The sequence below is a fragment of the Amphiura filiformis genome, chromosome 17 (assembly GCF_039555335.1).
Source record: "Amphiura filiformis chromosome 17, Afil_fr2py, whole genome shotgun sequence".
NCBI classification, from domain to species: Eukaryota; Metazoa; Echinodermata; class Ophiuroidea; order Amphilepidida; family Amphiuridae; genus Amphiura; species Amphiura filiformis.
The window spans coordinates 60,721,823-60,747,520 of NC_092644.1; the positions used below are offsets into that span (position 1 = coordinate 60,721,823).

The window sequence follows — 25,698 nt, forward strand, 5'->3', positions numbered from 1 at the left end:
CCATAGAAGTTCCTTGGTCATGTTGGTGGCCTGGTCAGACTTAAAAATGACCTCATCCTAACCACATCCAGGGATGAACCAGGGATTGCGTTTACTTGGGAATTCCCCGACATCGGAAACCGACACTTTAATCTCAACGTCAAGGACTCCTGTCAGCTCATGCGTGAGACTTTGTCATACTGTACGCTCACCAACCGCATGTAAGAGACGAATTTGACCTCAGTCTATTTTTAGATTAGTTCATCCCGGTTCATCTCTGTTCCGACGTGGCGAGCTGGCAAACCAAATACTTCCTTTTTTCGAGGCACCAAATGACCCTGTTTTTGCGTAGGAAGACTGTGGTTGTCTAGGGAATCATTGTGAGTAAACGGTGCAATATTGGGCACATTACTAGTCTAGTGTATGGTCACTGTACTTGAGAACACGACCAGCAGTTCGTAAAAATTTTCCATTATTTTAAGCTTACTGATATGAATGATACTATATTGATAGTGATATTAGTCATATGTACTGCTACTGATGATAGTGAATATCTGGTAGTGCATAGTGATGAGTGATCAGCAGAGTGAGCAGACTCAGTGATATACTCATACTGATGATCATGATGCCACTATTAGGCCACATATGAAAAATTGTCCCGACAATATAGTAGTAGTAAGAGTATAGTGTGAGCCGCGAATATTCTTACAAACTAGTAGCACCCACCAAAATGCTCTTATAAGTGGGAGGTGTGCTCTTATAACCATCTGTTTTGGTCTCAAACTTGTCATCAACTCCAGTTTGTTTATCTATAAACCTGTCACCAACTGCATTTCCTTTACCTTTCACAAGAGTTGTTCTACATGTAGGGACAACGCAGGTAATGGGTAATTAATTGGATGGGTCTGATAGGGAGCAAGGTAGATGGTCATTGTATGTGTCTGGATTTATAGACTGGGTTTGACAGTTAGTTGTTGCGTGACAGCCTTGATTCCTTCCTAATATATACATTAATTTTTCATTCATCACATTATTTTCATTCATTATTTTCTTTCCCATCTTTCTTTCTTACTTTCATTCATTCTTTTCTTCTTCCTATGCATTTCTTTCTTTCCTTTCAACCTTTGTTTCTTTCTCTTTCTTTGTTTGTTTGTTTCTTTCTTTCTTTCATTGAAAATCCCAAACTATTATTAATAGTTTGGAAGGGTATCTTAGCTTAAACAACTAGGTCCTTCATACATGTTTCAAACATCAGTCAACTATGGTACATATCTGTTGTCACTGCTACTAATTGAAAGGTGGTCTCTTAACCATGTTAACAAGAATGATCTGGTTTAGTTTTGTATGCGAGGTGAAGGACAGAGTAGATGCCTTTACCAGTTGCTCTCGTCTATGTAATCAGCAATCGCAGAGCCTAAAAAACGTGGTGCACATAAGCCACATATCATGACATCGTGAATTGACGCAAATTTTACGGTAAAGCAGTCATACCTAGAAAGGATAAATTTCAAATTGAGAAATTATTCTAGGTATGACTTGTTGTACTAGTATCATCATGATTCCATGAAGAGCAACATTTTTTTACTGCAGAACGCTCGGACTTTGTATTAGGCAAACATGGAAAAATTCATTGTGCTCCAAATTGTCACGGCTAATTGGTTTACATTGTTAGGAATTCCCCTGCACATCGGAAAAATGAATTTTGGTGATATTTATTATTATTTTGGATCAAAAAATACCACCTTTTGCTATAGATCCACTATTAAGGTGGTATGTTTACATCCCTGGCCAATTTTTTTCAAAAATTATAGCGCATTGGTGACAAGTAAGGTATGTATATTATAGGGGCATGCAAGGACTACAACTACTGCACTGAAAATTTTATTTCAGTACAGACAACAGTTGTGGAGTTACAGTCAAAAATGAGGGAAACCCAATATTTGATCAATAAATCAATCACTATTCACTACTTGTCTTGAGTCACTGAAATTCCAGTGTAGTAACTGGATTCCTTACCCCTATAATATACGTAAACTTTTGTTACCAGTGTTTTATTAGTTTTTGAGAAAAATGCAAAAAATAGTCAAAAATTTATCAAGGGGTATAGTACCACCTTAAATAAACATGAATTTTTATACCGTATCAAATTCAAAGTATAGACCTCTGGAAAAGGCAACCGTTACTACTAGTTTCACAGCATACCCTCACCCGGGACCCTCACTTACGAACATTGGGTATACCGATCTTATATCATCATTTAATTTTTAATTTTTTTCTACCTCGATCTTAGTGAAAACTCCATCCCCAACACCATGCCAAACCCAACCCCCCACCTTACACTGTCAAATATTTTCCTAACAGATTGAATTTTACTGTAGAGTAAATAGAAGCAAATAAACCAAATTGAAGCCATATTTTGTGGACCCTTACACTATTTATTATTACACAATGTGAATGTTCAGTGCCCGTCACAGGTTTTTTCCTCTTTTTTCACGGAATGGGGAACGGACCAGGTGTGCCCCTTGCCTGGATCCGCCAATGGCATGGGAGGTTGTTAATCACGTCATCAAAATGCGATGTAAATTTATATCGTCCATAAAACATGTAAAAATAAAAGCAAAACAAAGAGATTTTATAATTTTTTCCAGGAAAATTGTAAAAAAACCAAATAAGACCCTCAAAAAAAAAGAAAAGAGGATCACATCCGCGCCTCCTTAAGGGGGTACTACACCCCTGGTCAATTTTGTGCCTTCTTTTTGCATTTTTCTCAAAAATTATAGCACATTGGTGACAAGTAAGATATGTATATTATAGGGCAAGGACTACAACTACTGCACTGAAAATTCAGCAACTCAAAGCAAGTAGTTACTGATTTATTGATCAAATATTGGTTTTCCCTCATTTTTGACTGTAGCTCCACAACTGTTGTCTGTGCTGAAATAAAATTTCCAGTGCAGTAGTTGTAGTCCTTTCCCCTATAACATACATATTTTACTTGTCCCCAATGCGCTATAATTTTTGAGAAAAATGCAAAAATAGGCACAAAATTGGCTAGGGTGTAGTATCTTAATTTATTGGGGCATGGAATAAGAATTTCTGATTTCTCAACTGCAGTGTTTCGTATATCTTAGGCGATGGGCATAGCCAGCACTTTTTTCAGAATGTGGGCAAAGGGGGCAAGACAACTTTTAAGGGGAGCAAACTTAGAAGAAAATGGTCAAAAATGAGCTGCACAGCAGCGAACTTGGTGAAATTTGTAGTGTCAACTAGAGCAGGCGCGGATCCAGGCATGGGCACACCGGCCCGTGCCCCCCCCTTTCGAGGGTCCTAATTTTTTTTTTTTTTTTACAATTTTGTAGGAAAAAAAAAATAAAACCCCTGTTTTGCTTTTGTGTCCCTTTCATGGTCCATGAATTGGCTTCAATTCGGCCTTTATTTTTAATTTTTTCTGAGGGGGTGCATCCTCCCTCAGGCACCCTCCCTCCGCGTATGGATAAATAAGTCAATAGGCTTATTTTTTGGACCAGGCGCGGATCCAGGTGGAAGGGCAAACTGGCCCGTGCCCCGCCCCCCTTCGCGGCTAATGAAAATGAGGAAAGGAGAGAAGAGAAAGTGTGAAAATGAGAGAAAGAAAAGAAGAGAAAATGAGAAGACCGGGTGAGAAGAAGGAAAAAATATTTGCACGTATTGATTGAGTGGGCCCAAGCCTATACTAATCTGTGATTAATTTAGGTATTGCTTGAAGGCGGGTCCTTTGCCCAAAAGCCTGTGAAATTACTGTGGGCCCACCGATACGCAGGGCCCGTCACATTTTATCCCCAACATCAGTATTACGACGGACTCAATGCTGACTTCAACACCATCCGTGCATGCTAGGCTTAATTAAGTGTCTGTCAGGGCCAGTCCCGAGACAAGTGTAGGCCTAATATTTAAAATTTTGCCAATTGAGTTCGGGGACGGGGTCTTTTTTTGTTTTAAGCAATGATAAAAGTGCAAAAATTATGCACCAAATGACTTAAGTGGGACCTTCATTTTACAAAATTTTCCAACTTCTGAGGGGAGATAAACAGGTGACTGTTTTCACTTCTGTTTTGGACATCCGTACACTTTATGTTTTAACATGTTTTTAAAGCAATATGATTAGACCTACAGTAATAATAATGGTGAATAATGGTCTACGAGTGGTTTTTATTGTGCCTTCATTTTCACACATTTTCTAACTTCTCGGGGGACATCCCTCCTCAGACACCCCCCCCTGCGTATGCATTAAGAAGTTGCCATTTTCACTTCTGCTTTGGACACCAGGCCCTTTGTGTTTCAAGCAATAATTGACACAATAGTGAACATTTTTCGACGAATGACTTCAAATAATAGTATTAAAAATGTTTCACCTAATGGTTTCCATTGGGCCTTCATTTTTCAAAATTTTCCAACTTCTCAGGAGGGAACATCCCCGCTCTGCGTATGCATAAAGAAGTTGCCATTGTCACTTCTGCTTTGGACACCAGACCCTTTATGTTTAAAGCAATAATTTACACATTAATAGTGAAAGGTTGTCGACGAATGACTTCAATTGGGCCGTCCTTTCACAAATTGTCGGCTTTTACAAATTAAAACTTTACACAATAATAGTGCCAAAATGGTCCACCAAATGGCTTCAATTAGGTCTTCATTTTACAAAAGTTTCTCACTAGTCTGAGGAGGGCACATCCCCCTCAGACATCCCTGCATATGCATAAAGAAGTTAACCTTTTTTGCTTCTGTTTTGGACACCCGACCGTTTATGTTTAAAGCAATAATTTAAAACTTGTCGACAAATTTTCGGCTTTTTCAAATTAAATTGTACACAAAAATAGTACCAAAATGAGGCCACCAAATGGATTCAATTATGTCTTCATTTTTCAAAAGTCTCCCACTTCTGAGGGGGGCACACCCCTCAGCCCCCCCCCCCTGCATATGCATAAAGAAGTTAACCTTTTCGCTTCTGTTTTGGACACCAGACACTTTATGTTTAAGGCAATAATTTACACAATAATAGTGAAAGCTTGTCGACAAATGACTTCAATTGGACCGTCATTTCGCAAATTTTCGGCTTCTTCAAATAAAAATTTTACACAATAATATTGCCAAAATGGTCTACCAAATAGCTTCAATTAGGTCTTCATTTTGCAAAAGTTTCTCAATTCTGAGGGGGGCACATCCCCCCTCAGACACCCCCCTGCGTCGCGCAAGCGCGACGTCCGCCGCGGCCGCGCCGATGATTCAAAGTTTGTGCCCCCCCTTTTAAAAAATCCTGCATCCGCCACTGAACTAGAGTCTGTCATATCGGCACTGAACAAGTGCTATGATTACCCACTGATTGACAGATCAAAATACACAGCGAATTTGGTTCCTAGATTTCACTGCAAATGAAATCAACAATAGAAGTTCAATTGACTGATTTATCTTCATGGGTTAAATAAAGATGTAATGAAAATGTAAGGAACAACCCAAAAGTTTGATGAAGCCCTAAAAACGAAAGTCCTTTAGTTAGAAGGCTAACCCCTCCCCCTCCCCTCTAACGTAAGTGTCAAATATCGAAAATTCCAACCCGTATTCACTGTAAAATGTCAATATCGTACTTCAGAAAATACTAAAATTTTACAATTACATATTAAAGCCATATTATAACATTTTCAAACAAAATAGATTAGCATTTCTTTGCCATAAAATGTTAGCTTTTACTGTCAGATATATCCCCTTTTATTTTTGAGCCGAACAAATACGGCAAAGCAAAGAAAATTGGAATTTACTACCAGCGCACATGTCACCAATACGTACCACTCCTTCGGTCATGTTGTGGTAAGACCCTTTGTTGTGTATATCACCGTCCCGCACGCTGTGTACGTACTGTCTGTTATGAACATCGTGTATGCGTTCGACTAATAATTCCATCTTAATAATAAAAAAATGAATTTTAAAAATTCAGTGAGGGCGTCTTCCTCAGCAAATGTTATAATATGGCTTTAAATCCTTAAATAAAGATCAACTTTGACCGATGATTTAACTACTTCTTATCAAACAGACTTTTCGACCCCCCTCCCTCCCTAACAAAAGGACTTTCATTTATAGGGCTTCATTGGGTTGTTTCCTAAGGGGTTCAAAAAGCAAAATTAGTGGAATTTAGTGATGGTTGAACCACCTGAGATCTCCAAATTGCTCTTGGTAGTGTTTGTATAAAGGGTGGGAGAAAGGGTAGATTTTTTTTTACTTATAATTTGGAGTTTTCATATTACAAAACCAAAATTTTTGTATTGGCACTGACCTGACAGGAGCGGAGAAAAATTCACCGTCTGACCTGCTTATCCAAGATTCATCATGGCGACCTGGACATCTCCAAGACATACACCACCCCAAGACCGACAGGACGAGAAGAGGACATGACCAGCAGTTCCAAATCTACACCAACAAACTGGACCCCTTCACTAACGCATTCTTCCCTAGGACCATCAGGCAGTGGAACGACCTTCAACAAGACTGCATCAACCAGCCTTCCAAGACCACATTTAAACAGAGCATCACCCCCCCCCCCCTTAATTTTTTTGTGACCACCTCCTGTTAAAATGCCTCTGCGGTATTCTACGGAGGACAACCAACCAAGTACCAAGTAGTTGATATATTTTTGTACCTGTCATTATTTTCAGATTATTTGTGCACAAGGAACCATTGGTCTATGAAGCAAAATGTCAGGTAGAGGGATATCACAACAGCACACCACCTTAATTAATGATCTCTGCAAAGATTGTGGCGCTGAAGAGTTTGTTAACTTGAAAACATGTGTGAAATCAAAGGATTTTGGTGGACTCAGAGCTGGAGAGCTAGAGAAGTTGAAGGATATGAGAGAACTTCTTGAAAATTGGAAAAGAAAAGGGTTTTTAAAGAAGGGCACTACGGAAAGCTGAAGCAGTTATTTGAAAAAGCAGAATTTGCTGATGGAATCGACACCATTGAAAATTTAACAGGAACAGAAGGTATGAGTGTGATTTACTTTCTTCATGTACAGTACCATGATGTAAATATAATGTGCATGTTATTTTTTATTCACAGGCATCATTTCAAAAAATTCATACCCCTCCCCGGCCCCCACTTTTACACACTTTTATCATTCATTATAAAAATAGTATACATAATAATGCCAGAGCCCGGGTGCCAGAATAATTCAGGGTCTGCTTTTGAGGCGTCATTCAGCCCCCAGGTTTTAGCAGGTTCAGCATCTAGCTTTCACGCTATGATCACTGTATTTAGAGGCAAATCAGTCTCTCGGCCTCCTTGTGGACTCCTTGGTCCCTGGGGTTGAAACCTTTTAGTCAGTCCAGGCTGTATGATCCTACTCCCATAAATTCTCAGGCTCCCAAAGACTCAAAATGTGTACTATATTTTATATTTTACAGCAATGGAGCAAGGTGATAGCAGCCAAAATACCAATGTCAACAATGGTAATTATGGAGGCTTGATGAGTCAACCACCTGCAGTGCGGTATGAAGCACCATCAGGTAGCACATTGAACCCACCATCTTCAGGACCTCCTGCCATGTCAACCCATCCTCGTCAGTTGAGAGGTAAATCCATTGCAAGTGCTATTATAGACCAATAAAGTTTAGTCCATGTTTCATGCTACGTTTACCTGCAGATTGCAATTTCACTGGTTTTAGATGAGTTTAACAGTAAGGAGGCATTACAATATTAATCGATCAACTTTCAGCAACTAAAATGGTCAGTATTTAAATTCATTTTCCGCCAGTTAAATTATTCAGCGCCAGTTGATTCATAGTTGTGTGCCCTTAAGGTGCACTGAGCCTGGATGGGCTCTCTCTCTCTGTCTCTGCACTCGTGGAAGCAACATGTGCCTGGTTGTGATTATCACATTAGATTAATCCCTAATCCTTTTATTGGCGTGGTGGCAGCTTGGATTCGAAACCAGTCATCTCTGAAGTCTCTCAGCTGACCTTCCTGACGAAATTGGTGGTCATCTTGAACCCTAATTGTGTGATCTTTCACAAGACTGTGAGCGACCAGTAAGATTAAAACAGTAAGCTTAAGCCTGCAAGGCTGCATATTACATTGTAGCTTTTATTCTGGTTCACATACACGAGTGTAAAAACAATCAGCAATGGCCACAATTACACATCGTGCGCCGAAGCAATGGCCTCTAACAAAGAACGAAACAATAAACTCATTTGAAAGCTGGAAACATAACCTCCAGTATACACTGTCATTAGACCCAAGCTTTTCTCCCTACCAGGAGGGTGAAAGTGCATATAGGAACAATGCCAAAAACTACGTCACGCCGGTCACGCTATTGTTCGACTTAAACTACATCATTCGCCATTTTGTAAATATTAACGCATGATCGTTGCTTTGAAGTTTCCACCCGATAGTCTGTGGATGTCACAAGATTGACCTTTGACCAAAAAAAAAAAAATGAATATCATGAAGATGTTTAAGATTGATTCTTAGATGTTTCAAAATTACCGTCATATTGCATAGATTCATCAAAGAATGGTTTGAAGTACTAACCTTATTTAGTAATTTTAAAAATCGGAGAATTTTACAAAATCAATGTTTTACCTGTCGGTATTACAACTCGTGAAACACATTAGTGATGTGCCTGGGTGACCTAATCTACTAACCTTTAACGTTTCCTCTATGAACTCTAACCCTCCTGCAATATGGCGCCTATTGTCTAGAGTTAAACTACATCATTCGGTGTGTTACGTAATAGCTACGATGCCTATCCCTTTATATCCCTGTCCCTACTTGGTTGAAGGAGCGGTATGGGGCAAAAAGTCAAAAACTTCCCCTCTTCGAGGTCTCACTAACGACGGTGAGGACATACAGGAAGCCCAAAGGAAAACAGCAGTCCAGAAAAATGCTGCATTGAGCTTATGCTTGGACAAATAGCCAACTATTGTCCAATTATCTCACGAAATACAATACTCAAAAACTGCACCAGCCTGAAAAAGATATGGCAAGCCATCCGTCTCCATTTTGGCTTCCAAACAACAGGTGGCCACTTCCTAGAGTTCACCAATATTACCCTTGGCCCTGATGAACGGCCAGAGGACTTGTACCAGCGTCTAGTAGCATGCACCGAAGACAACCTCATGCGTGAAGGAGGCGGCATCAGTCACCATGACCAAGTCATCGATGAAGATGAGGAGATTACGCCTACACTCGAAAACTTTGTAGTGTTAACGTGGTTGCGTCTTATAAACCCTGATCTGCCCCGATTAGTAAAGCACCGGTACGGTACCGAGCTACGATCCCGCTCCGTGGCTTCTATCACAGCCGAAATTTCTCTACCTCTGGATTTGCTCCTGGATGAGCTGAGCTCAAGCGATGCTGCTCGCAGCATGCGCACTAGTAGTCAGCGTGAGACCGATGCCTAAATTGAAAGCTAAGAAATCATTTGGTAAATCCTGCCCTCTGTGTGAGCAAGCTGGTCGGCATGACCATGCGCATTTCTTAGCGAGTGCTCGTACCTCCCTGAAAAGGACAGAAAATACCTGGCCCTGGCGCTTCGTCAGCTTAACATCCTTGATGATTGTGACAGCGACTCAGATTTAGCATGCGCCTTTGTTGACCAATCTGACCTTAGTCGCAGCCCAATGTTCAGACAGCGCTGCAATTCATGTTGATCAGTCTCCTTATGTAGATGCATTCCACAAGCACCATGCGGTCCGCATCACCATTGACAGTGGATCCACTGGTAATCTCATTCGCGAAAACACTGTCCAACGATTAGGATGCCCCATTCATCAGAGTTCGCAGTCTGCCCGTCAAGCTGATGGGTCATCCCCTCTTAAGGTAGTTGGGGAAACAACCCTCACCTTTACTCGTGACAGACACTCCTTTGTCTTTAAAGGTCTAGTTGTTAGAGACCTTGACGAAGAAATCCTTGCAGGTATTCCCTTCATGAAATGCAATGATGTCGCAATTAAGCCCTGCTAAGAACCAAATCATCTTGACAGATGGTACAATTATCACTTATAGGCGCCAACAAGAGCCCCAAATCCCAGCACACTGTTCGTCGTGCCCATATACTTCGTGGACCTTCTCAAAACACTACCATATGGCCAGGCTCATACGTTGAGGTAAATCTCCCTGCAGACATCGTTGAATCAGATGCTACTTTTGCCATTGAGCCCGTGTTGATACCCGCTTCGGTAGGTTCCTACCGCCCAAACAAGCCTGGCCCAAGCCTGATGTAATCACAAGTATTGCAGGCAGGGTTCGCATTCCCAACAATACTGGTGTGCCACTTGTCATCAGAAAGCATGAACATCTTGGCCAGATACACACTGTTTTTTCACCATCACTAACTTCTAAGCCATCACACACTGCTGCAGCAGCATCAGTCAATGTCCCAAAGCCCAGTTCACCGGTTAACTACTCAGCTGCTGTTGCCCTTGACCCAGATGGTATACTTGGCACTTGTGAGCAATCCAACTTCCGCAGTCTTCTCGATGAGTACGATGAGGTTTTTGACCCTAGTTTCCCAGGTTACAATGGTGCTGTCGGCCCTTTCAAATCTGTGGTTAATATGGGACCGGTCCAACCCCCCCAACGCAAAGGTCGTCTCCCATTGTATGCACAGGATAAACTCCAAGAGTTGCAATCAAAGTTTGATCAGCTTGAAAAGCAGGCGTCTTTGCTAGACCTGAAGATGTCGGTGTGTGTGTCGAATACCTTAACCCGTCCTTTCTTGTCAAGAAGCCTAATGGAGGCTTTCGTCTGGTTACTGCATTTGCTGATGTCGGTAGATATAGCAAGCCACAACCCTCTCTAATGCCCAATGTGGACTCAACATTGCGTTCAATTGCCAAATGGAAGTATTTGATTGCCACTGACTTGACTAGTGCTTTCTACCAAATCCCTTTATCCCATGAGTCCATGAAATACTGTGGTGTTGCAACTCCCTTTCGTGGGTGCGTGTGTATACACGGTGTGCCATGGGTATGCCAGGTTCTGAAACAGCCCTTGAGGAACTGATGTGTCGTGTCCTTGGTGACCTCTTAGAGAAAGGCGTCGTAGCAAAACTCGCTGATGACTTGTACTGTGGTGGTAATACTGTGGATGAACTTGTTGAGAATTGGCGTCAAGTTTTGCAAGCTTTGTCTAAGTCTGGGTTACGTCTTTCTGCTTCCAAAACAGTCATTTGCCCCCAAAAGACAGTAATTCTGGGTTGGATTTGGCCAAATGGAACCCTTTGTGCTAGCCCCCATAGCATCGCCACACTTTCCAGCTGCTCGCCTCCAAGCAAAGTTGGTGGCATGCGGTCCTTCATCGGTGCATACAAGGTTCTGGCCCGTGTCATTCAGAATTGTGCCAGTCTGGTAGCCCCATTAGATGATGCTATTGCAGGGCACCAATCAACTGAAGAGCTTACATGGTCTGATAGTCTGCATACTGCTTTTCACAAGGCTCAAGCAGCACTGTCTTCCGCTAGGGCAGTCACACTTCCCCATCCCAATGATCAGCTTTGGATCATTACTGATGGATCCGTGAAGAAACATAGCATTGGGTCGACATTGTATATTTCCGCAATGACAAACTCTTCCTCGCCGGGTTCTTCAGTGCTAAATTGCGTGATCGACAGCCAACATGGTTACCCTCAAGAAATTGAGGCGCTGTCTATTTCTGCCTCCACCAAGCACTTCAGTCCCTATGTTATTCAGTCCAAACACAAGACATGTATCCTCACTGACAGCAAACCTTGTGTTCAGGCATATGAAAAGCTCTGCCGTGGTGAGTTTTCAGCCAGTCCTCGCGTGTCCACATTCCTCTCCACTGTCAGTCGTTTCCAAGCATCTGTTCGTCATCTTGCAGGATCAGATAACACCCCCTCAGACTTTGCTAGTCGTAATGCCCCTGACTGCACTGAGCCCACTTGTCAAATATGCTCCTTTATCAAAGCGTGAAGAGGAAGCAACTGTCCTTCGTGTTTCCGCTCATGACATTCTGTCCGGAAAGCTAAGCTCCCTTTGCCAGCAAAGCAGCCTGGCATGCTATTCAGCAGGAATGCCCGGATCTGCAGCGAACACATGCTCATCTAGTTCAGGGCACTCGCCCTTCAAAGAAAGCTACTTCTGTCAAAGATGTGAAGCGCTATTTGCAGGTTGCATCTATCGCTAGAGATGGCCTACTTGTTGTTCGTCGTGATCAACCATTGTCCCCAACTCGCGATTGTATTGTTGTTCCCAGACAGGTCTTAAATGGTCTTCTCACTGCCCTGCACATCCAACTTGACCATCCCTCCAAACATCAGCTCAGTTTGGTGAACCAGCGTTATTGATCAAGTGACATCAACTTGTCACCAGTGTGCTTCTCTGTCCAATGCCCCTAAGACATTGATCGAGCAGTCCTCAAGTGACCCTCCCGATGCAGTTGGCATTTCTTTTGCAGCTGATATCCTGAAGCGTAGCCGCCAGCTAGTCCTTGTGCTGCGCGAAACCTCAACGTCCTACACAGCTTCTTGCATTGTCGAGAATGAACAACATGGCACGTTGCGTGATGCCCTGATTCAATTGTGCATTGAACTTCGTCCACTTGATGGCCCCCCTGCAGTCATTCGTACTGACCCAGCACCAGGGTTTGTTCGACTCGCCAATGACAAACTTCTCACACGTTACCATCTATCGGTTGAGATCGGTCGTATTAAAAATAATAACAAGAATCCTGTTGCTGAGAAAGCCATTCGTGAGCTTGAAGATGAGTTGCTCAGACAAGATTCTACAGGTGGTCCGGCTACAGCATTATCACTTGCCATTGCTACTGCAGCCCTTAATACTCGCATCAGATCCCGAGGTCTTTCAGCCCGTGAGATGTGGTTTCAGCGAGACCAGTTTACCAATGAGCAGGTTCCTTTCACTGATTGCCAAATGATTCAGGCCCAGCATGCCTTGCGAAAAGCCAACCACCCACACAGTGCTCATTCAAAGGCCCCATTAGCCTCTGCCTCCCCAGCAGCAGAGTTGGAGGTTGGTGATTTTGTCTACCTCTACTCAGATCGCAAGAAATCTCATGCTAGAGATCGCTACTTAGTCACTACTATCGAAGGCCCATGGTGCAACATCCTCAAATTTGTGGGTTCTCAGCTTCGGAATACTTCTTATCGTATCAAGAAATCTGAGTGCTTTAAGGTCCAGTATTATCCTGACCTGGATTCTCGTCCCTTTCCCAAGTCATCTCCACCCACCGAGGATTCCGAGTTTGTTGAAGTGGTCCCTGAATGTACTCCTCCAGAGCCTCCTTTCATACCTGGCGAGTTGTCCACACCTGCTACTTGTGACCCCCTGCCCAGGAATGCTAATCACTCGCACCCCAGTTCTGAGTCAGATCCTCGCGATCCCTTGCGCGATAGCGGTCATAGCTCCAGCAATACCTAATCCATGTACCGGTAACAGCAGTGAGGTTAGTGAAAGTATCCCCCAAGCTAGTATGGTTGGCCCTGAGATCATGCCACCATTGCTCACACAAAGGCGTTCAGCGCCCTCACAAACTTCCTGAGCACCTGAAAGACTATGTGTTAAACTAAATGGACAGGTCACTGTGTACTATGACATTAATCCATCATCGGTGTCCTCCTATATGGTCACTTCATTGAACTTTGAACTGATTTACGTATGTCATTTGGAATTCTAAAAGAAAACTCTGGAACTGACGTTTACTTCTTTGAACTTTGAACCATTTTACATTCATGTTGAATGTCAGTTTGTCATTGCAGACAAAAAGACTCTTGAACTGTTGATGTTATTGACTGTTGGCACATTGCCTATTTTGAGTGTTCTAAACCAACAGTGTCTTCATTCACATAAGCTGTTAGATTGGTTTCTGCAAGTCAGTTGTTAGTAGTAGTTGTTTAGTAGTGTTATCCTCACTTCCTTGTGAGGAAAGTGATCTTTTTTTTTCTTTAAAAGACAAAAAGAGAGAAAGAGGTAGTTACGCCAGTTGATTCATAGTTGTGTGCCCTTAAGGTGCACTGAGCCTGGATGGGCTCTCTCTCTCTGTCTCTGCACTCGTGGAAGCAACATGTGCCTGGTTGTGATTATCACATTAGATTAATCCCTAATCCTTTTATTGGCGCAGCAACTTTTAACTCGAACTGTTCTGCTATTATTACACAAATAATAAAAGTGTCAACAGTGAAATAGACAGAATGTCAGACCTTTAAAAACAATTTTGTAATGTTCAGGAAACAATGAGTATATTCACTCAGATTATCCACACAAATGATAAGCTTTGTTCAGGACTTTGTGCTACTTCACTGCGGAAAACTTTGCCGTAGCAGAATATGATGCAGAAAATTTGCAGCTGTGTCCGTGGCACCAAAAATATGTTTGTAAGACATCGGTGAACTTTAGCTATAGGCCTTTATTCTAAAGTAGCTTCTATGCTCCTTGTCCCCATTGGGAATTTAAGTAATGCCGTAATACTAGCTTTGTTTCCATTGATGACTAAATTATAAAATGTAAATTATTACAAATATTAATTGACATGCTATACATTACTGGACAAAAGGAGGATCTTACTGTAATTATAATTTTCCCTTTTTACAGGTTGGGTCAAAAAAGTGCAATAAGGCAAATAAGCTATATCAGAACCAGATTGAAACTTTCTGTAGTTGAAAAGTTCTTTAAATGCTGCACAGCCTGCAATCATTTCATCTATGTACATTAAGTACTAAGTATAGTGTGCGCTCGTTCAACATTCCGCTACCAAGTGGACACAAATTTTCATTGGATATTGCTGAAAAATGCATCATAGTAAAAGCAACTGTAAATGCTCATTATTTCCATTTTCATTACTTAAAAGGGCATTTCGTGATCCACAGCCTTATCCCCCACTTTTCTCAGAAAAAGTTGAGATTTTTATATCACTGGAAACCTCTGGCTATATAATGTTTATGTTCAAAATATTTCTTGCAGATTCATTCGTTTAGCAAAGATATCGTGAAATTTGAATTTCGTTCTGGTATACCAGAACTAAATTACAACGCATTGTCTATGGAGCAGTGTAATACACATAATCATGCATAACTTGCAAACGCAAAATCGGAATCAACTGAAATTTTGGGAATAGGCTTTTTTAGTGGCTATGTACTGAAAAATGTCTTAAAAAGAGGATGCTAGGATCATGAAATACTCCTTTAAATGAATATAGCATTCATGAAAGTAAAGTTTAAAAACTTAATTTTCATAACATAAAAATCACTTATTTGCATTTATAATTGCCCTATTGCACTTGTATTCACTTGCCTTGTATTATGATACCATTACACATTACCATGAGCTCAGGTTTTTTATTTATTGTTCTGCCCTTTAATATTTTCAATTTGTTATAGAAAGTAAATATAAAGTTTAAGGAAGTATATAAAAAAACATAATCAGGGTGGTAGTGGTGGGTGACAGATTCTACCATTCACTTTTTGAGCATACCACTGTCCAATAAACAGTAATTTCACTGCTACACCCTACTACTCAAATCAGTGTCAATAAGCACCTTGATTTTACTTAATTTTAATCAAAAACATGAATATTTACAGAAATTTGAGTTAAATATATTGATGCATTTTATTTGTCCCAAACACCAGCCACCACTCAAATTTTACAAGCTACAACCTGAACACAATATGAAAATACAACATTGTTTGAGGGGAAATAGGGAAAACTATAGTGGAAATTTCAATTGAATGAATTACGCAGCCTGATCTAGCGTGACAATTTTTGTGTACATTACATTGCACGATGTGTGACTGTGCGTAATGCGTAAGTGAATCCAGCGCAGATGTGATTGGTTAGTATTTTAATTATTGTAGGTTGTGCGTTCGCGTTGTAATTTGAAATACGCGATATATGATCGCGGTTGGATCGTGTACAGCTGTTGAAAGCTGTGTTCATTCAATTAAAATTCATAGTACTAGTGGTCACCCGTCTGTCACGGTTCGTAAATAAATGCAATTTGTAAAATGCATCATCACCCTCCGAGTTTTTATTGCGAACAATGTTACCAACTCCATAATTTATTAACGATTAATCAGCCGTTACATTGAATTCATTTAAATCAACTTTTTCTTTGTTGCCCTCCAGGTTGTCCTCTCTCCTTGTTTCCTCTGTTTCCCATTTAGCTCACATCCAAGTTCTCCTTCTTTCCTCTTATCCACTCTTCCTCTTATCTGTCCCTATAGACGAATCCAATTTCACGCATTCCTACACCTCAGTGGGGGCCATGGCTGGGTCCCTGCTGAGTATATCTCACCTGAAATGTGAAATGATGCGTCCTTGGCGACGATTTTAAACTGCATTACATCACCGTGTTACATGTAGACAAAAGAATGATGAAAGTCTACAACACAATGCAATATAACATCGATTTTTTAAATGGCTTTAATCCACCCAATTGGGCAGTCACAACACCAGCTTGGTGCACCGGGGACCCAGCAATGGCCGACCAAATCCTGACCATGACGTGGCTCATTGGATTCGTCTATAGAGTATCATGGTTCTAGTATACTTCTTCCTCATCAACTGCTAGCAAATTTATGAATGTGAAAACATAAAATGTACAATTTTATTAAGTCAGTATAAGTAGGTCCTATGCTAAAAGAATTTATAACGACTATTAATTTGCATTTTTACCATGTTCGCAAAGTCCCGTGTTTATTCTTCCTGCTTGCTTTACTCAATTTTTATTTTATTGTAGTGCAATAATGCAGAAAATCATGTAAATACTGTGCTGAAAACTATAGTATTATTGAACAAGATATTTTTCATGGTGATATGTTGTAGTATTTCCACACACATCAGGGGCATTCTTAGGGTGGATTGGATCAGCATCCATGCAAACTACTTTTTTATGTTTTCCTCTAAATTTTTTTATTTTATAATATTTCTTTTTTCACACTGTAAATAGCATCACCATTTTCTAAGTTTAACAAATTGATCCACCTACATGTATATTATAACTTTTTAGGTAAACTGTATTTTCTTTCAACAAGTTTAGACTCTCTAGCACCCTTCTTAATACCTAAAAAGACCTTCGCTTTTGACTATCAAAAAAATGAAATATTGGGAACAACTGGGTCATGCTTGAAATGTGTCTAGAATCATATGAAAATGGTCATTTGGTGACAGCATATCAACAGTGACACCAACAGCAGCAACAACATATTCATTGGACATGGGGCTCTGAAAGGGTATACATATCCCCATGATCCATTTTCATTAGGTTCATTTTCCCACTAGAGTTGGGCGACTATCACTTTTTTCCTAGTCGACTAGTCGGCAGCAAATAGTCGCGACTACGACTATAGTCGCGACTATCTGTGGTTAAAATTGGACTGAAAAATCGGGTGAAAGATTGGTGGCAATTTAGTATTTATGATGCATGATTACAGGACCCGTGATTGCCGGCATCGCATCACAGTTTGCTACACAAACCAGCACTGTTGCGATACAAATTGCTACACTGTAGCGCACGTTTGCGATGCAAATATTTGACTGTAAAATGCTGTAATATAGGCCTAACTTTTCTGTTCAATTAAATTCACTTGCCACTTTCCAGCAACAGCACAAGAAACTTCATATAATTTCTCAAATCTCAAAAATATGTAAACATGCCGGCACGGCAGTGCATATTTTCCATGGTATGCTCATGAACGTGTTGCATCGTGCATGTACGATTAACTTTCACCTCCGACCCACGTCACCTGACCTCATCTAGACTACTGCATTTGTCGCTACAGGGGTGGCATTGCAACATTACGACTGTTTGTCAGCTAATTTGTTTATTTTCCTGTTGCTTTCTAAATATTCTGTTACCACAACTTGCATAGCTTTTTGAAATTACGTGAAAAGTACTTCTAATCTAATAATATTTTCCTAAATTTTCCCTTTTGGAAAACACTTCTCGGAAGTTCTCGCTGTTTCTTTCCAAAGTTAATATAATCTCATACCTTCAGTAGTTGGTACAAACACCCAACCTGGGTCTGTAAATGCACGCTATGACACTGCTACACCTGTTATCGCTGCATAAATTATAATCATAATGAGATGTTCGACAGTTCTAAGTAATTTGAGTTTTTTGACAGCTTTTATCTTGTGGGAAAGTAGTTCGACAACAAGTCAATAACACCAATTTAATGATGATTTATGGACTTTATGATTACTTGTTGGTTAGTGTTACTATTGGTAAGACAATGACTAACATTTTTTCACATTTTTCGCAACTTATATGTTAGTATTTGGTTGGTTTTGGTGCGAATAACTGGCACTTTTAAAGTAATTTTTAACACAAAAATATACTTGCATTAGTCGACTTTTGGTTTTCAATAGTCGTAGTCGCCTAACGACTATTGGCGACTTAGTCGCCCAACTGTATTTCCCACCAGGGATAAAGTATGAAAAATTTGCATTCATGTCTGCTACAAATATACCGTAAAACCCAGTCTACAAGCATATAGTGTGCTTCTGATGAAAGCTACATTAATCCAGGCGCCATTATGGAGTTTGAGCAAATAAATTACGGATCCAAGCATATACAAACAAGTATTATTTTAAGATCGATCTATTGTATTGGTATATATTAACGCTTGCTTCGAATTAATTAAGCTTTTATAAAAAAAACCACTATATATGCTTGTAGACGGGGTTTTACGGTATATTGTCTATAGGCAAGGTGACCTGTGGCAAATAGATCAGATACTTACTCTTTTAGTGGTTATATCTGGGCTGTTTGGTGGTGGTTTTTTTCTTTTTATGGTTTGTTTGTGTCATTTATCAATTGACTAACACTGGTAATCATAATTTTTTTTACAGATCAACATGATGCTAGTCCATTCATACCTCCATTACCAATATATGAGAAAGGGCGTGGCTACCTGTTGTTCATCAATAACTTTGTCCGTGCAGGTGGTGTCAAGAAGAGAGATGGTAAGATATACCATTTTCCACCTGATGTGGCAGTGACGTCAATGCGCTGAGGCAGCTGTTTCGCGAGCACATCTATGCGGTGTCATTAAGCGTGTGTGTGTGTATGCCAGAGCTTTGAGCAAGCACTAGCGATTTGAAGCTGCACCCAATGTCATGATATCCGCACTGACCACTGCCACATGAGGGTGAAAAATGGTATAGTGATGGTTTGGAAGATTTAGCTAAAGTCTTGCACAGAGGGAGCATGAGTTTCAAATAGAATAGACAATTGGATAATTTCCATTTGAAATACTCACACCAGCTGTGGAAGATTTAGGTGAAGCCATAGTACAGGGGGAGTATGGGTTTCAAAATGATCAACATTGACCAGTTACATTTGAAAAACATTATCCCTCTGTGGAAGATATTTCCAAAATCTTCCGCAGGGGTAGTGTGGATTTTAGATGGAATAGCCCAATCTTCCCTGGCTGAAATTTGATACACTTTTGATACACCACTTTTGATACGTATGAAAAATGTATGAAATAAAAAGTATTTTAATTGGAACCCTCATTTCACTTTTGATATACCTCTAACACCCAAAATAAACTAAGTCCAATTTAATACGCTTTTGATACACTGTAGGCAGCCAGAATTTGACTAAGTCCAATTTGATACACTTTTGATATACCTCTAGCCACCAAAAATTAAGTAAGTTCAATTTGATACACTTTACATACACTAAAAAACAGGCAAAGTCCAATTTAATACACTTTTGATACACTGTATGCAGCCAGAATTTGACCAAGTCCAATTTGAGACACTTTTGATATACATCTAGCACCAAAAAGTTCATTTTGATACACTTTACATACACTAAAAACTGGGAAGTCCAATTTGATACACTTTTGATACACCACAAGCATGGCCAAAATTAACTAAGTTCAAATTCGATACACTTTTGATACATATTTGATACAGTTAGGTGGTATTTGATACAGTTTTGATACCCTATATTTTCAGTTGATACATTTTCAATACACCCTTTGTATATCAAAACTGTATCACATTGCCGTTTGATACAGTTTTAATACACTTTGATACACTTTTGATACACTTCTTGCTGTATAGAATTTCTGCTTGGGTTGGTACCACCCTGTCAGCACTGCCCAAGTTGACATAGAAAAAAAAGGGAAAAAAAAGACTCAATCTAACGTTTCATTATTGATGGCTTTGACTCATATTACTATTTTCATATGCAGGTGCAATGAAGGATGAGGATAACATCAGAATGGCATTTGAGGATTATGTCCAAACGTTCACCATAAATATTCAATCGGATTTATCTAAACGAGCCCTGTTACTACAACTGGATAGTGTCGCTGGAGAACTTGAGAGAAATGACTTCAAAAGTTTTATGTGTATTATCTGCAGCCATGGTGAACGACATGCAGTAGAATCCAATGGGCAACAGGCCTTTAAAGTAAGTCTAGGAGCATTTCTTTGGCATACAAAAACCCAATATTAATATGTGATGCGATCAAGCAAAATCAGTCGGAACTCAGAAATATTAAATTTTCAGTTTCATATAGGATAGTAACAAACATTTGCAAAGCTGTATTTAGCAGAAAACCCCATTGCAATTTAACAACCAGTTCCAAAGATATGAGCATTTAAAGAGTTTCCAAAATAATAGAAAACAAAAGAAAATATTTCCTATGTTTGGCTATATCTCAAAATCAATATATGCGAGTTCCGACTGATTTTGCTTGATCGCATCACATATTATTTTTCTACTAGTCGCACCAACTAGTGCTATTGAATTACAGCTATACAATCAGCTTGTCAACAGGCAAATGATTATAATAGAGGGTATGTAATACGATGTCACTCATTACAGAGTCATCCTCATTTAAATAAAATTCTGTCCTCCAGAAGATACCACAGGAAAATTCGCATGATAGTACAATAAAACGTGTGATAAATTTGAATGGTTGTGGAATCGATCTAGAGACCTGTCCCTCTGTCATCTTAAGTTATCTTTGAACTGTCCAGCATGGCTGCCATTTCAATTGTTATACCGTTCTGGTTGTTTTTATTGCATACAATCTATACACAACCTTCCTTTAGGTCAAGCTGATATCACACAAAGGTTAGGTATCAAGGGTAAGTTTTTCATGTGCAGCGCTATGCGGAGTGCTATTCAGATGCTGCTCCATGTAAACTAGCAACATTATATGCTAGATGATAAATCGGGTACCAGTTCCAAGTGCTGTAACTTCATCGTCTAGCACACATCTTGCTATACTTTACATTCGTAGTTGTAGTCCTTGCCCATATCTTACTTGTCACCAATGCACTATAATTTTTGAGAAAAATGCAAAAATAGGCACAAAATTGGCCAGGGAGTAGTACCCCTTAACAATTTGAATTGTTTATACCTTTGCATCGGTGCCACAAGCCCAGGATATAATTCATCTCAGAGAATAAAAAAGTTGAGGACATTGTATTGAAGCTATTCACATTCTCCTTGTTTGTATGTTTGTATGTTAATAGGAAGGGTTTCTCACAATGGATGAACAGCTTGTCACAGAAGATGAAGTGACTGAAAAGTTTGAGGGCCATAAATTACAAAGATTAAGAGGTGAGCCTTAGAATCTTTATAACTTGTAAGAAAGTTTTGTTGTCAAAGTATCAATAGAAAGTGATTTATCATTTTAAGCCAAATGAGGTAAAATGGGGAAAAAACACTGCTTTCTTGTCTGTAACTGTGGAGCCCTATGGGGGATTTAATGTTGTTATTACAAATTAAAATTGTTTTGTTGTCCTACAAACAGCAAATTTGGTGGCTGATTTCAATGCCAAAAAAATCATATTAAATTAACCAAATTCAGATAGTACATTCAACCTTGCTATTTTTAAACTCATGTTTCAGGATGTCCCAAAGTATTCATCTTCCAATGTTGTCGAGGCACAGCCTATGGACGTGGAACACTGGACAAAGCTGATTCAACTGAAGTAGAACCGACTTCATACAGTGCAGCTGCTCGAATTGACATGTCTGATGGTCCTAAACCAGTGAACCTACCCAGAAATGCTGATATGCTTGTAGTACATTCAACTAGCAAGGGTAAGATAATGCATGGACTGTTTTGAGATGAATTTCTCCTCTAGTTTGATTCACCTCCCATACTCTGAATCACCTGAAACCATGACACTTTATGATGGCTAAATGCATGTTTGACTATTTGTGGTCCTTACCATGATTGGACATAACTGCTGGAACTGTAGTTAAATATGTGATTATGTTTTCAAGGTGAATGAATAACTTGTCTTGCGGTTTCAATTTCCATTCTTTGTTTTTTAAAAGTTGGAGGCCTGTCACGTTAACAACCCGATTCCAAGATTTGAGTGCTCTAGTGATTTGGATATTATACACAAAAATTTATCACAATGGCCCATAGAACAGTAAAGGCACCTTATTTAACAACATAAGGTAACCCTACCGTTTTTGTAAAATGTCGCATTCAACCACACCATTATCCTTTCTCAGTGCAAATACGATTACTGATTTTATTATCCGTTTGTAGTGCAACATATATCAACTCATTTTTATCATCAACCTTTTCTGTACTTTTCATTTTAATTATCACATTTTCTCAACTCTTTTAGGTACAAAAGCATGGAGAAACCAAGTGGATGGTTCATGGTTCATCAAAAGTTTCTGCGAGACACTGAAAACATGCCACAAGACAGACCATCTTCTGGACATGTTGTTGAGGGTCAATAGTGAAGTAGCGGATAGAGAAAGTACTGAGGGTGGTGCCAAACAGATGCCCTGCCAAGTATCAACATTCACTAAAAAATTTATGCTTGGTTTATAATTTCGTAAATGTAAGGCATAAACTATCCACAAACAGGTATCGCGCATTTGCAAAGGCATGTCATGCTGGCGTGATTGTTAGACATACACGATCAAACAGGCGATTCTGGTACATTACCTGTTTGTGGATAGTCTTAATATCTTTAGTTTATGATGTAAGGGTTTACCTGATAGCTGATGTCAGTGACCCAGGGTCTGTGGTAGTGTAGGAATAATTCATCAAAAACTCTTTTCTCTTCCAGAAAATAGTGAAAGTGTGTTTCATATGAAGCGAATGAAGTTAGAATTCATCCCGAATGCCAAATGTAGGTCCTTCATCTTTCTTGCCTATATTTTAAATCCATCATTTTTAGGCACTTTGCGATTCACATCCTCATCCCCCCAACTTCTGTCTGTGTACATTCTGGCAGATCTGGACATTTGACAAAGACTTTGTCCAATTTGTATTTCGGTCTATCGATAACCCAAAATTACAATACGATGGCCTATGAGTCACTCCGGCACTGCAATATGTGACACGATCTGGTCCATGGGGGCCAAAGGAGGCATTTTTGAAAATTGAGTTACTGTAATTATTACATTATACATACAATAGTCTATCAAAGACACCAAAGGTCTAGCATACTCAGTTTTAAAGTTATGAAGTTTTTTTATGTCTACTTTCTTATGTATTTTATTGTTTTTTTACTCCATATTTTTACCTTTATCTCAGTTTCAAATTTGCCGCGTTTGGCCCCATGGACCAGATTGTGTCACATATACATACTAGCATGTCTGAATCAGAAGAAATTTTTTCAGAAATAAGCTTTTTGTGGATATCTTTTGAACCATACTATAAAAAGAAGAGACTAAAATCACAAACACCCCTTTAAACAGTTGCCATAGAGATACTTCTGGTTATTAATTTTTAATGCTACACTGCCCTGATCAATTAAGCTGCTCTTGTAATTGCCACTAGGTATTTTGAAGATGTCCAAACTTTAACCTCATAAATGAAACATTTAGTCTCAAAATTAATTGGGCGCATAAGCTTGGAAGGATTAATATGTGCCATTTTGTCCTGCATGCATTTACAAAATACTTGCAAACATAATATTAGGTGCATGCTGATTGGGAGTAGCTTATTTTGGAATTCCCATTGAACACACAAACCTCTGACTCAAGACCCATAACAATTTGAATTACTTCAATTTATGGCAAAAAAAGTTATGTGCCTTTATGTAGTGCAAGCTAATGCATTCAAATTTTATAAAATTTGAATAGAATATTCAAATGTCAAGCGCTGGCTAGGTGATGTCCCAAGTGTGTGAATAGTTGTCACCAGCGAGGTTATGCCATATATTTTCAGAATGTTGTAACTTCTGAAAGCCCATTGCCCCCGTATTAGACCACAGCAGCTGAAAGAACTATCCCATCATACTTTGCGGTACCATAATAGATTCCACATGCCATAGAAATTTTACACAAAATCCCTCACATCAACTTTCAATGACGCTCTTAAATCAGGGTGCTTACACATTTGTTGGAAAAAATGTGACCCCTAAAGTATTGTCAAACTATAGCTTTCGTTATTTAAGGGGCTATTACTTTGTGTATACGTTTGTTATGGAGCAAGCAGATCCACTGCAATGCATGATGGTATAGTCATTTCAGCTGCTTTAGTATTAGACCATCTAAATTAAATATGCATCTGCCTTGTAAATAAATACAAAAATGCAGTTGTCCAGTCAGTTCAATTTCTGTATATAAATACATGCAGCTTGATAAATTGCAGCTGATTTTAGGGAATTTTATGAAATTATAGGATCATGTTTTACAGAAAATCAATGTTTTAATTGTCAAATAAGCTTGTATATACACTGCTGTTTGTATTTGGTATAAATTGTCAAGGCAGATATCAGAATCTTGGTCAAAAATCAAGTTACCTCCACACGGAACAAAGCAATTCCTATCGGGGTACTTGGATAGCTGACCAAGATTGAGCTTTCTGCTTTGCCAAGGGGATATTACTAGAATCTGAATATATACTCATCCTGGATATTCAGTTTCTAAATTCGATAAAATAAAGTGAAACATTTATTGCTGCTTTACCAGAAATTATTCATAAATTCAGCTAGATTCATTAATCAAATAAGGTTGTCTTTTTGTGAATTTTATGTACTTGTGAATTTTATGTTTTGGGAACAACAGTTGAATAGTATTTACTTTTATAGTGTTTTATAGTATTTGTATAGTTGATGAATGTTTGTATCAAAGTGGCCATTTTTAAGGGAATAGTGATAGAAAATAATTTATTTATGATCTTACAAAGTTATATAGATAAATTGTTTTTATTTAAGGGCTTGGATAGTGATGTTTTGAACAGTATTTTTGTGGGACCTGAGAGCACATCAGATACATCAAATTTCATTGTAAATACGAGAAATGTCCTCCTGATATCAAATAATTTGGATTTTTTGAAATTCGCGATATAATACAAATTTTATGGCAAATTATTAAAAATAAATGTTTTTTATATTTAACAGTCAAAGTAAATCAGGGATTGAGTTTTGAAAATAACAGGCATGCTATAATTCACAATTCTGGAAATGTTACGGCGGGCTGTCAGGTGTTGTATTAAATTGCACTCTATAAGAAATCTAGGAATTGAGGTGTGCTATAAATCGCACTTGGACAGGTGATTTTGGGTGCGCAACGGTGTGCAATTGTACTGGCACACCTTAAAACTCATTCCCGGAACTTTATTTATCTAATGCCGGATATGTACTTAAAAAGTATGTAGCTCGGATGAAAAGCTGACCATTGATTGAAAATTTTGACCTTTCGTATTGAAGATAAACATGAAATTTCATAAAAGACCTAAAATGTTATGTCTTTTGGGTATATTAT

At 39.2% G+C, this 25,698-nt stretch overlaps 1 protein-coding gene across 1 annotated transcript; it reads left to right on the forward strand.

Moving 5' to 3' along the window:
* Positions 1–248: 248 nt before the first annotated feature.
* LOC140138102 (caspase-3-like) lies at positions 249–25,698 on the forward strand. Its single transcript, XM_072159993.1, has 8 exons — positions 249–359; positions 6,663–6,989; positions 7,410–7,577; positions 18,834–18,947; positions 20,189–20,409; positions 21,483–21,570; positions 21,862–22,056; positions 22,599–25,698. Exons 3-8 carry the CDS (start codon positions 7,412–7,414, stop codon positions 22,808–22,810), a joined length of 996 nt encoding a protein of 331 aa, XP_072016094.1. The 5' UTR covers positions 249–359; positions 6,663–6,989; positions 7,410–7,411; the 3' UTR covers positions 22,811–25,698.